General features: G+C 37.0%; 1 protein-coding gene across 1 annotated transcript; it reads right to left on the reverse strand.

Moving 5' to 3' along the window:
- Positions 1–2,075: 2,075 nt before the first annotated feature.
- Positions 2,076–9,657, reverse strand: LOC132624494 (uncharacterized). The gene is made up of 5 exons (XM_060339264.1): positions 8,095–9,657; positions 7,841–7,997; positions 7,139–7,715; positions 6,654–6,960; positions 2,076–2,696 (listed from the first exon to the last, which is right to left on the reverse strand). The coding sequence occupies exons 1-5, from the start codon at positions 9,655–9,657 to the stop codon at positions 2,076–2,078; spliced, it is 3,225 nt and encodes a 1,074-aa protein (XP_060195247.1).
- Positions 9,658–14,026: the final 4,369 nt, after the last annotated feature.

The following is a 14,026-nucleotide window of genomic DNA, read 5'->3' on the forward strand; positions in this document are numbered from 1 at the left end:
GCACGAGGGACAATAGTAGTTGCAACCATATGAGCCAACACACGGGCCTTAAAAGAGATGTTAGACGGACCAATTTGAGCAGGGACAGAGATGGAATTTGAAAGGGTTTTCTTAACCTCATCAAAGGAGACCTCAAGAGATTCAGGCTAGGAATTTTTTGGAATTTGGGAAAACCCAGAACAGCTGCAACCAAGAATAGAGTCAAGGACAGAGAAATTTAATACAATGTGGGTACCAAGGACCATGGTTTCGAGTTCATTAGCCTTAGAGGACCGGAGATTTGCATAAAACATACGAACAGGGATTTCATACACATGAGGAGGGGTTGTGAATAAAATTTCCCAACCTTGATAGACAAATAAATGTTTTATCTTACAACACAGAGAAAGCATATGGTCAAGATCAACAATCCTACCAGATACAATGGTTTTGTCTTCAAGAGACGAGAAGAGTTCTTGATGGTGGTCATCCCAAAAATTTTTGCGAAGATCAAGGGGTTTTTCAGTAATGGTTTTGAGTTTCTTTGAGGAGGTTGAACATGCAGCATCACCGAAAGCGCGCTTGCCAAGATTGCAAATTGGAACGGAGTCGGAGGCGTCAGAGGAAGAGGAGTCGCTGGAGTTCGAGTCATGAGGAGCAGGAGAGAGGCTCTTACCAATTTCCTTTAGCCTGGAACTTTGGCGGGTGGAGAGAAGGTGGGTTTTCTGAGTTTTCACCATTGAAGAGATGAGACGCAGATAGGAGGGTTTGGCAGTGAATGATGAAGATGAAGAAGAGAAGAGAAGGGAAAAAGGAAAAGATTTTATGGGGATATGTAAGAAAGTGGAAAAGATTTTATGGAGAATGTAAAAAAGTACAATAGGGGAAGATGGGACAGTCATAATGGGGATGGAAATACAATTTATGGCAAGGATTTTGAGTAGCCGAAAATTATGGCACGGATTACCAAAAAATTAGACAGATTTGTCAATAATCCCCAAGGATCTTTTTAGCATGCAGAAACGTTCTTCAAGAAGAGGTTTAGTAAAAATATCAGCAAGTTGGTTTTCAATGTTAACAAAAACTATTTCAAAATCTCCCTGAGCAACATGATTTCTGATAAAATGATGCTTAATATCTATATGCTTGGCCCTAGAATGATGCACAGGATTTTTGGACAGACAGATAGCACTCGAATTATCACAGAAAATTGTTATAGGTTTAAAAAACAAGTCATAATCACTTAGTTGATAAGACATCCAAATTAACTGTGTGCAACATTGACCAACAACAATGTATTCAGCCTCAGTGGTAGAGAGAGAGACTGATCCCTGTTTTTTGCTATTCCAGGAAATAAGAGATTTTCCTAGAAGCTGGCAAGTACCACTGGTACTTTTTCTATCATCTTTATCACCTGCAAAGTCTGCATCTGAAAAACCTTCAAGTGTAAAATCGTTGGTGTTAGGATACCATAAACCATAGTTAGTTGTTCCATGAAGGTATCTAATAATACGCTTAACAGCAGTAAGATGAGATTCCTTTGGAGCAGCTTGGAATCTAGTACACCTGCACACACTAAACATAATATCTAGTCGACTAACAGTTAGGTAAAGCAACGATCCAATCATATCGCGATACTTAGTTTCATCAACAGGTTTTCCTGTCTCATCCTTATCAAGAGTACAAGTAGGACTCATTGTAGTTCCCATAGCTTTTGAGTCAGACATTCCAAATTTTTGAACGAGTTCTTTAGCATACTTTGCTTGACATATAAATATTCCACAGTCAGTTTGATGAATTTGTAGTCCCAAGAAGAATTTTAATTCTCCCATCATACTCATTTCGAACTCGCTTTGCATAAGATTAGAGAATTCCTTGCACATAGAAGGGTTAGAGCTTCCAAAAATAATATCATCAACATATATCTGTATAATGAGATTCCCTAAGGAGGATCGTTTAATAAAAAGAGTTGTATCAATCTTTCCTCGGAAAAAACCGTGACTTACCAAGAATGAGCTTAAGTGATCATACCATACCCTAGGGGCTTGTTTAAGACCATATAAAGCTTTACTTAATTTAAAAACGTGATAGGGAAATTATAAATTTTCAAAACCTAGCGGTTGTTTGATGTACACTTCTTCTTCAATGAACCCATTTAGAAAAGCACTTTTGACATCCATTTGAAAAAGTTTGAATTTTTTAAAAGAGGCATATGCAAGCAAAATTCTAATGGATTCCAACCTGGCAACAGGAGTAAAAGTTTCATCATAGTCAACTCCCTCCTGTTGTGAGTATCCTTGAGCAACAAGTCGGGCTTTGTTTCTGACTACTTCTCCGGCCTCATTTAGCTTGTTCCTGTATACCCATTTTGTGCCAATGATTGAAGCATTTTCAGGTTTGGGAACTAGATTCCACACCTTGTTCTTTTCAAATTGATCAAGTTCCTCTTCCATAGCCTTTACCCAATATTCATCTTTTAAGGCATCACCAACTTTCTTTGGTTCATATTGAGAAATAAGAGCCAAATTTACATTATTTTTACTAGATGCTCTAGTTTTCCTCCCTTCATTGATGTCTCCAATAGCAAATTTCTTTGGATAGTCAGGTTCGCTTCTCCATTCATTTGGAATTGTTCCAATAGTAATATCAGTCGACTGAGGTGTATCAGAAGTCGACTTACAAGATGCCTTTTCTTCAGTGGGTCTTGTTGTTATACCCTATTTTAACCTAAGTCAAAATAGTTTATAACATTCCGGGTAATTCCGGGATTATTTAAAGTTAAGAGTCGCCACCTAATTATTTACGGTGAATTAGGACACCTAAAATTTATTAAAGTTATTTATCTAAAGTCCACTCTATTTTAAAGTCTACGAAACCAAAGGATTCTAGGTACGGGTTCAACTAACCTAGAGGGAAGGTATTAGGCATCCTCTAAGTTCCATTAATAATGGTTAATCCGACCGGACTAAAATTTAATTAGGCTAAGTGTAAATGTAATGTTATAGAAAAGAAAATAGTTTTGTAAGTATTGGTAAAGTTTTAAAAGAGAATGTAATAATATTATTAAAAATAAGACTGGTAAAATATAATAATTTGTATAAAGAAAAAAAAAAGACTTTAAGTATTATTGAGAGCGAATTTGAAAATGTAAGGATTTTCGCATAGGCAGTGAGTGCAGCGAATTTGAAACTTGGGATGAAATTGTGTTAACATGATAATGCAAGCAAAATCTAGCTTTATTTTTTGTAAATATGATACAAAGGACATGAGTTTCTTTTCCTTTTTTACTAACTAGGTTTGGCTAAAAATATGTATAATCGGATAACTTTGAAAAATTGTTTATAAGATAGTTCATATTTGCATATCAATGACGTTTTAAATTCCTAAGACAGCAAGAATGAGTCACGATTCCCTTTAGCTCAAAACGTATAGTCATGCTCAACTATTCTAATGAAGATAAATACTATGGGTACTGTAAATAATTTTAACGTAAATAGAAGAGAATGAAATTTATAGAATTAATTATGAGTTTGACTACCCATTACTAAAACTAAACCCCATTAATCCCCACTAAGGTTCATCTAAATTAAGGAAATAAGACAAAGTAAAGAGTCAGTCGTGCAAGGCAAATTAGGAATACACAACGAAATAAGATAGAGAAAAAGAATGTCGGATCTAGCCCATTTTAGGCCCAACTGTTGCGGACTGTTTCCGCTACTGGGCTTTGGCCCAGATTTTAATACGACTGCAACGCCGTTTCTGCCATATGGGCCTCGGCCCAGAATTTGTTTGCTGCGGACAGAAGGCTGACTCGAGAGGAGGAGTTCGTTGGGCTTTTACCCCAACACCGAATGCGGGAGGTGACGAGTCCTCGAACTCGTATGCGATGGTCATGCATAAAAACAAAAGAAAAAAAAAGGATTAGTACAATGAGGATTTATAATACCTATACTTCAGACACAAGAACAAAGAAAGGGCAGCAGCCGAACAAGAGAGAACAAGGAAATCATTACATAAATAATGGTAGCCCAAAACAAAGCTCACTGCCGGAACTGATGACATATAGAACTTAATTAAAATGGGCAGTAAGGCCCAACATCAACAAAACAGTTAGAAGAAGATAAATTCAGGCCTACAATCACGTTCCAGCAATTAAAGAAACAAAAGAACAGGGCAAATTCAATCTCCAATATAAATGACTCGTGTGATGTCCACAAGCGCACAAATGGGCTCAAATTTATCAAAGAAATAGTCATATAGAGTGCAGTTGGTATATCTGCTATCCCGGCAACATCACATGACTTTATTAAATTTAATATGATGTGGACGAACATTTCCAGATATTAAACTGACTTAAGATCCTTTTAAAACCTTCGTGGCATATTCTGATGAAATGGCAGCAGGCAGATGGTATTAGTTTCATATTTTAAGGGAAGCATATGGCACACCGAATGTCAAATTAGTCAATTAAAAATCAAATGACATGCCATTCCAAACCTCAACAAATGTAGCTATATATGCAGTGAACAGGTTGATTGTACACTTTATCATCAAAACAAATTTCTTACAGATTTGCCTAATTCATTAGCAACCTTGGGTTGTTAATGACTCCCATTTTGATTTAAATTAATGCAGAGATGGCTCAAAGCAATCAAAAGAGAAACTATTCATATGCTAACTGGGACGTACAAAAGGTAGGATATGTCAAGTAGAGAGAACGACTATATGCTTAGACAGAAATCCTGCTCAACAAACATACACATTCAAGTTTTCATTCCAATCAGTGGATACTATACTCATAAAGTAAAAAATGGCCAGAACTTTCCACTAGCTAATAGGCATGAAAATATAGAGGTATCTGAGCTATACACAGAGCGATATTCAACAGAGGGAATGGACTTATTTACCACTCGCATACATGTATTTAGAAGTTCAAAACTTAAGCAAGGTTCATATACATAAAGACAGTTAGACCGAACATTCACACTAAACGAACACGGTTAATTAAAGCTAAATACGACCAGTGAATTGAAATGTAAACCGATTGTATATATTAACTAAACATGATTGAAGATCCGACCTAATCAGACAACAAGTCAATCAGGAGCTGGAAACTTGAATTAACTAGACCAAATTAAGACATAAACGTACAGACACTGTTTAACTACTAAACAAAACCAAGCAGATTTCATTCATGACAGGGGTATATTACTTAAACAAACAGAGTAAAAGAGAGACAGTGCTGGCCTGTTTAATCATATACATAATATACCTAAGATATACACACTATGGTGTGTATATCAGATGTATATCGAACGTATGTCTTCTTCTTATCTTGATAATCCACTGCATATCCTATGTATATGCGGTTTTAAATATGTCCTAAGTCCTGGAAATTCATTCTTAAGCAACCATAGACATCTTTCAAATTCGATTAATGATTAATATCCTATCCTAACAGCTCCCAAACATCAAACAAATAACGCGACGACAACGAAACTACATAACCGCTAAACATACAGCAGAATAAACTAAAAATCTTAACCAAAACAGAAATTAAAGATTATGAGTGATAAGGTATCGAAGTTTACCTCTTTTGTGTGCAATGAACTGAGGTCGTCGGGGTCTCGAATCTACTCTCGTATTAACAGATTCGCAACTCGAGTCAATAATTAAAGTACTTCCGTCGTAGTTAAAATTCTTGCTGAGCAACGACGAAAGTTAATCGTATCGTCAAGAAACTTAACTTCCGTCACAAATCTTGTATTTTCAACAAAAAGTATTTTCTCATTTTTTAACAAAATCAAGAACAGAATCTCTGTTTTACTCGGTTATTTTGCTCCTCAACAATCCCCTCTGTTCTCAGACCCAATCCCCCCCTCTCAAACCCCCTTTTCTTTTTTCTCTCCCTCCCCCCATTCAACTTTGACCCATTTATAGGGTTTTATTTGTGTTAAAGTGGAGAGAGGAGCGTGGGAGAGAGGCGAACGGCGTGGGGAACAAGAGGAAGTGGGGAGCAGAGGCGTGGTGGAAGTGGCAGGGAGCAGGTATGGGGAGAACGTGAGGAGAGAGGAGGAAGAAGCGGAAGAGAAAGGGAGAAGGGAATGAGAGAGTGAGGGGCGAAAAAGGTGGCTGCTGAAGAATGAACCCTAGTGGTTCATTTGTTTGAGTAAACCGGGTCGGGTAGAAGCGGGTATGGGCTGGTCCAGGTAGTTTAGAGTAATGGGCTGCTGAGTAATGGACTTAAAAGGTGGGCTGGGTATTAAAACGTGGGCTGATTATTTGGGTAGGGGAATAATTTTGTATTTGTATTTTGGGCCATTAATTTAGCTGAAAATTATTGATCCTTCCTCCTCTATTTAGTTATTTTTGGGCTTATAATTTAATAATTAGTACAATATATACTATGTGGAGACAATTAATAATTAATGTGTAGAAAAATAAGGATTTTACAAAGTGTTGTCTTGTAATTAATTTAACGAGTCCAAACCCGAAAATGAAACGATGACGAACATTTATAATTTGTGATAAAGTAATGCTCGTAATGTTGAAAAATAAAAGTAGCGAAAATAATAATAGTGAAAATAAAGTATTTAGCTCGTCAGTAAATTTAGACGCCCGAGTGAATAAAATTAAATAAAGGAGGGACAAAATTGGGTGTCAACACTTGTAACCACTGTAGTAGGTGTTTGACTGTCTTCTTCATCTGCAATTTTTCTTTTCTCGGCCATGTGATTAGTATCATCAAATACAACATGAATAGACTCTTCAATAGATAAAATACGTTTGTTAAAAATTCTATTGGATCTACTAGTAGGAGAATAACCAAGAAATATACCTTCATCACTTCGAGGATCAAACTTACCAAGATTTTCCTTCCCATTATTGTGAACAAAGAACTTACATCCAAAAGGATGAAAGTAGCTAATATTTGGTTTCTTACCAGTCCATAGCTCATAAGGAGTTTTCTTGAGAATTAGTCTGATCAAACATCTGTTCAAAATATGACAAGTTGTACTTACCGCTTCGGCCCAAAAGTGATGTGGTAAGTTTTTTTTCTATGATCATTGTTCTTACCATATCTTGAAGGGTTCTATTCTTTCGTTCAACCACACCATTTTGTTGTGGAGATCAAGGTGAGGAGAAATTGTGTGTGTACCCTTGGTCATTGCATAATTCTTCAAAAGCTTTATTTTCGAATTCTCCTCCATGATCACTTCTAATGGAAGTGATGTAATATCCTTTCTCACGCTGAATTTTCTCACAAAAAAACTTAAAATTCTTTATAGTATCATCTTTATGAGCAAGAAATATTACCCAGGTAAAGCGAGAGAAGTCATCTATTATAACAAATGCATATTTTTTTCCTCCAATGCTAGCAGTTCTAGTAGGACCAACTAGATCCATATGAAGTAGTTGCAAAGGCTTGGATGTAGACACAATATCTTTTGAACTAAAGGAGTTTCTAGTTGGTTTACCTTTTTGACACGAATCGCATAAATGATCTTTAGTGTAGTTGAGTTTTGGCAATCCTATTACAAGATCATGTCTTGCTAGTTTTTCAATTAAGCGCATACTGGCATGCCCAAGCTTCTTGTGCCACATCCACGGATCTTCTCCCATTGATGTCAGGCATATATGACCTTTAGAATTTTTGACAGAATCCAAAGTATACACATTTTTGTTTCTGCTTCCAGGAAGAATCTTTATCCCAGAGGAGTCTTCTATGACACAACCTGATTTACTAAATCTTATCTCAAGACTAGAGTCACACAGCTGACTTACACTTAAAGGTTGTACTTAAGTCCCTTTACCAATCAAACATTTGAAATGTCACAAGAATTATCAAAAGTAATAGTACCAATACCAATTACCATTCCAGTTGAGTTGTCTCCAAAAGTTACTAATCCTCCATCAAAGTCAGCGACTGCTTTGAATAGACTTTTGTCGCCTGTCATATGTCTTGAACACGCACTATCTAGATACCATTTTCCCTTTTTTCTTTTCTTGTGGTGCTCCTGCAAAACAGAATTTTTACTCTTATTTAGGTACCCAAGGGTTCTTGGGTCCTTGATGGTTAGTTTCAAAACACTTACTTTTCTTGGGTTTCCATACCCAACCAGGTGCAGTTGAAAAATGAAATCTACAGTTATGATAGTTATGGCCGAGTTTTCCACAACAAAAACATGTTTGAAAAGGTTTTCCTTCCACTTTACAGGGATCAGTTGATTTATGTATTCCAGACTTCTTTTCAGTCGACTTAGAGGTTCTAGTTGATTCATCAGTCTTTAAAAAAACAGTTTTCTTCCCTTCCAAATTATTAGTCATTGGTAAGACCTTTTTCCCAGTGGACTTATTTGTGTAAGTTGACTGGTTTGACTTGGCATAGTTATGGTTGGAAGGTTTCAGTAAAATATCTATTTTAGATTGTACATTGTAAACTTCATTTTGAATTGAATTTTTTTCTTTTTCGCAAATTTCTAATTTTGATTCCCATTCCTTTTTTTCTCTCATCAGTTTCCTATATTCATCAAAGACATTATTCAGTTCTATAAGAGTTTGATCTAATAATTCTTGAGTTTCTTCACATTTAGAGCAGGGATGGGAACTTACCTTACTGCCTCCTTCGAGAGCCCTGAAACACACATTTTCAATCTCTTCAGATTCTTCATCTGAAATTTCATCTTCACTCCAACTGCTGAAGGCCCTTTGTTTTTGATAACTTCTAGTTGGTTTCTTTCTTGTCTCAAGACATTCAGATGCAATATGGCCATATTTTCCACATTCATAACACTTCCCATCATTCTTTTGCTGTCCAGTGGAAGTCTTACCTTTTCTAAAGTTTGAACTTCCTTTTCTATCATTTCTTGATCTTCTCATGGCTTCTATCACATGCCTAGAAATCATATCCACTTCTTCTTCTTTAAAGTCATCATCAGATTCTTCAACTTGAGCCTTGAAAGTGACTACTTTCTTCTTTTCATCCTTCTGGTATCTTTGAATGTGATTCTTTTCAAATGCTATCAGATTTCCTCTTAATTCATCATAAGTGAACTTATCCAGATTTCCATCTTCAAGGACAATTGCTTTGGTTTCCCAAGTCTTTGGCGGACTTCTAACAAGCTTTCTAACTTGTTGAGAGTTGGTATAAGTTACTCCAAGGGATTTGAGTTCTCCAATGATCTTGCTGAATCTTGTGAACATTGATTCGATGTTCTCATCGTCCTTCATCATAAAGGCTTCATAATCGTGTCTTAGAGCATCAATTTTTGTTTCTCTTACTTTTGATGTTCCTTCATAAGTGACCTCAAGTTTGTCCCACATTTCTTTGGCAGTGTCACAATTTGAGATTTTTGCATACTCTTCTCCACTTACTGCACAGTAGAGCAAAGCTATTGCCCTAGCATTTATTTGCAGTGTCTCTTGTTGTTCTTTGGTGATGTCATGTGACTCTAGATCAATTGTCGAAGTATCTGTGTCTTCCTTGTTTTCAGTGCAGGCTCTTGGAATAGGTTTAGGTCCTTTCTTAATCACAATCCAGGCTTGATAATCAGTTGACTGCACAAAGATTTTAAACCTTTCCTTCCAATGGCAATAGTGTTCACCATTAAAGTATGGTGGTCTTGTTGTGGAGTGCCCATCTTGCAATATTTCTCCAGGAATCTGATATCCAGTCATTTGATATTTTCTCACGTACGGTTAAGCAATTGAAAGTGAGACCTTGCTCTGATACCAATTGAAAGTGCAAGAAGGGGGTGAATTGTAAAAAAATTCGATTTGTTAGTCGACTAGGTTAAACCAGTAGTCGACTATTTACTCAGTGAATGCTAAAGTAAGGTGCAGAAAATAAATGACACAAAGTATTTTATACTGGTTCAGATTCAATGTGAATCCTAGTCCAGTCCCCTTGGGTTGCAAGGGTGCTCTCTACAGCTCTTTGTTAAAGGTTTGGTACAATGGAGGTTTGAATGGAGTTCCTACGTCTACACTCAAATCACTCTTAGTCTTTTTGATACAAAGCCTCACACGCTATATTATAACTCTCCTTTCTTTTTTCTTACACTATAAATCACTCAGACAAACAATGTTTATGAAAAGTAAAGCAGAGCACTAAGGGAATGAGACTAAGCATATTCGGTTGTTTTTGTGAAGCAACCCTTTTATGGCTGTTTAGGCTCTTCACGCAGAGTAATCAACCCAAGATATTTGATCCTTGGAAAAAGGAATTAGTGATCCTATTTCCAAGAATAAGGCTGGAGCTGTTGCTTCTTTCCTTGTGCGATGAGGCCGCATTAACAGTCGACAAGATTGTTACACTTCGTGGAATATTCCTTCTTTAATGGCGCAGATGTCCTTTCCTTCCTTGAACTAATTTTGTACTGCTGGAGAGTATCTTGTCAGCTACCACAACATTCGCAGTATCCATTTGTAGGGCTGGGAAGATTTCACCGAGTTAAACTTGTGCAAGCCCATCTCATTTGGGCTGCCTTGTGGGCTGGGAATATTTCACTTGTGTAAGCCCATCTCGTTTGGGCTGCCTTGTGGGCTCTTTTATTCCTTGTGTGATTCAATTGTTATAGCTGCACAAATAAAATTGTCATCAAAAAAACTTGACACTGACATCTTCTCCCTCACCCCTCTTTTTCTCTCTCTCCGTTCCCTCTCCTCACCCCCAGATCTGTTAGGTCTTAGATGGCGTGACAATAATAGCAGAGTAAAGAGCAGTGATGGGCCAATAGTCTTTCTTCAGCACTATTTGATGCGAATATACACCACCTGTTCCCAACTAATATACACCACATCCTGTCAGCTGGCATTATCGATGGCATCAAAACTCTTATGATGAATTCGAAAGACCATATCTCGACAGAAAAATGCATAACAGTTCTTATAAAATAAGTACAAGTAAATCTACAAAGGATGAAATCATGTCATCTCCTGGCCTTGTTAGTGGGCTTGAAACCGTTTTGAAAAACTTCATCTCATTTCTCAAACCGAAAATGGCAGCGAGAATCCTCAGCCACCGTCTTCGCCGCCGGACTGAAAAGGCTCTCCACCGGAAATGGCCAGATCTGTTCACCATTTCTCAGATCTAATCCTTCTTCGCTTCCACCGTCAGGGGGCGTCATCTTCATCACACCTCCGCCGCATCTTCCTCTACCACCGCTTTTCATCTCCATTTTCTTTAGTGTAAATACAGTGTATGTTGTATTTCACCGGAGATACGATAAAAAAAAATTAGTGCAAATATAGTGTATTTTGTATTTCGTCAGAGTTGTTGGAGATCTATATGAATACAGTGTATCTTAATTTCGTTTGAGTAAATACAATGTATTTTTAAAAGGATTTAAATGTATTCTTCATGTTTTTTAGTGTAAATACAGTATTATTTTGAATTTCATCGGAGATCCGACAGGTGTTATTGTATTTTTTCTTTTTAAATATAGTGTATTTTGTATTCTTCATTTTCATCATTTTTTAGCGTAAATAAATTCAAATACATTCAACTGATACGACGTCAGGCGGTGACTTTATTGATCTGAACTCGAATACATTTAAATACAACCAAAATAAAAGAATTATTACTATATAAATACAATGAAATACACAACTTCTTTGTGTATCTAAAGGATTTACTCCACTCTATTTTTATGATATATGTATTTCGCTGCATTTAAAAACACAAAAATACAGTCGAAACTCCTTCGTGTATTTAAAAGATTTACTCTGCTTTGTGTTTTATGATACATGTATTTTGCTGTATTTAAAAATACGAAAATACAGCCGAAAACACATTGAAGGTAGCTACGATTTGTAAATTGTAAACTTATAACTATATATTGTTAGGAGCTTATAAAAGATAGTTGTTTTATATGTAAGTTTCCCTTTAATTTTGATGTTGGATTAAACTAGGCTGACCCGTTTTGACCCAATAGTTTGACGGGTTATTTTATGTTCAACCTTTTAGGTCAAATCAACATACATGCTACATGTCATAACCCAACCCATTTAAACTCCGAAGACATGGTTTGATTTTGCTACCTCTAGATTGAATTAATGTGGGGAATTGAGATCCCTTACCCAATCTAGAAGGCAGACAAATTTCTCATATTTCATATTGTTCTTCGCAGTAGCAATCTCTAACGCCATTATGTCATAGTCTTCTAACTTCACCGCTCTTTCTTGGTTAAGAATTTGAATACATAAAAAACTATCGAAAGTTGCCCCGTATAAGATATCCAAAATCCAAGAAAGAGAAATAGCAAGGGTTCTACAGATCTTAAATGTATACATGCTGCATGGAAGAAAGGATTAAGAAAAAAAAAAGTTAATGTATTTAATCTTAGATGTATATATGCTGCATGCAAGCAATTCTTAATCATAACTCTCAACATGTTAACTCACATGCAGCATATATACATTACTTGCAAGTAACTTATTCTTTGTCGGATGGTTATGCGGTTATTATACTTATTTAGTAATCCTAAAAAAAAGGATTAACAAACAAAAACTATGAATTGATCAGAATGATCAATAAAAACTAAACAAATACTCCTAACAACACAAAGATTTAGTTTGCAGTGTAGTGATTATATTGCAAGTTTTCAACTTTAAGGAGTTCATATCGCACCAAAAGTCATCTTCCTTTTTTTTTCTTTTTCCATTTAAAGAGAAAAAAAAACTAGTACATTAAAAAGAAAAAAAAAACTAGTACAAATTCTCTCTTTGAAGAGAGAAGATTAAAAGGACAATTGTTTCATACATGACAACACTTTCTGCAAAGCTCACTTTGTAGAGATAGCTGTGGCAGAAATTGTAACGTAAACTCCTTCCAAAACATTACTATTTCTTCTTTCTGATTATTCTAAAGCGTCAAAATTAGGGTGTCAATTAAACGAAAAAATGACAGAAGCATAGAACAGACTATGAACAAATATTAACTTAGTGTGGAAAACAATAATTAAAATATACATTTGTATACGGTAAAAACCGGATATGAGGCAAACCGGTGGAACGAGGAACCGGAGGAAGGAAGCAGACTGTGCCGGATACTGTTCGCCCTTGACCGGGGTAATGCTTAGGTCAGGGCTATGCGAGGGCACCGACCGATCTGCCTTCGACGTCGTTGGAACGGCCAAGACCGGTCACCCGAGAATTCACGGTCGTTGGTCCGTGTAGCTATCGGTCCGGGTAGCCGTTGGTCCGTATGGCCGTTGCACGCGAGCTCCGCGTCAGTAGCGTCCTGTCATGGTCAACTACCCACCATGCGTGTGTCAGACGGCGCCGTCAGTCTAATCCCACCAAATCCGTGCAGAGTTGTCCTTATTGTTATTATTTTATTAGTTCATATTGTATGAACTCATAGAAGTTACACTATAAATAGGGCACCTCCCCCTCCTTTGTAAGGGTTGGTTCCTTTTACTTTCCAAGAACACTTATAATAGAAGAATTCACATATCTAATCTCTCTCTCAATATTTGATTCAGCCAAGGCCGTTTGTTTCTATTATTATTGTGTTTCTTATATCAAGTGTTCCCCATTGTTATCATAACAAATTGTCATCAGTAGCCGTTTCATTAAAGAGCTTTCATACACACATTTTCTCTATCTACCATACATCAAGGCCCAAAGCGCATATCCTATACCTACTTACAAATTCAATTGATTATCCGAATCCGGGGTAAACAGTTTGGCGCCCACCGTGGGGCTAGGATAATAGTGGTCTTTGGCCTTGATTTCTATTATATTCATCAAAATCAAAAACGTCCCTGCCCGTCTCTGCGAAAACGGACTAAATGGCTGACATCGAACAATCCGGTCATGTCAATAACACCGAGATTGTGGCGGAAAATGAAGGAAGCGGACTACGGGCATTGCCGAACCCCGCTGACCCGAACCCCGTCGATTCAAGGGAGGGACTCAACCGGCAAAATACTGTGGATCAAGAGAATGCCGCCCTACCGGCCACTGATCCTCTAAATACACACAATTCTGTTACATTGTCCCGAGATCGGGGCCGGAGAGAATCGGACGCGCCAAACGACGG

The sequence above is a fragment of the Lycium barbarum genome, chromosome 12, assembly GCF_019175385.1.
Source record: "Lycium barbarum isolate Lr01 chromosome 12, ASM1917538v2, whole genome shotgun sequence".
Taxonomy (NCBI): domain Eukaryota; kingdom Viridiplantae; phylum Streptophyta; class Magnoliopsida; order Solanales; family Solanaceae; genus Lycium; species Lycium barbarum.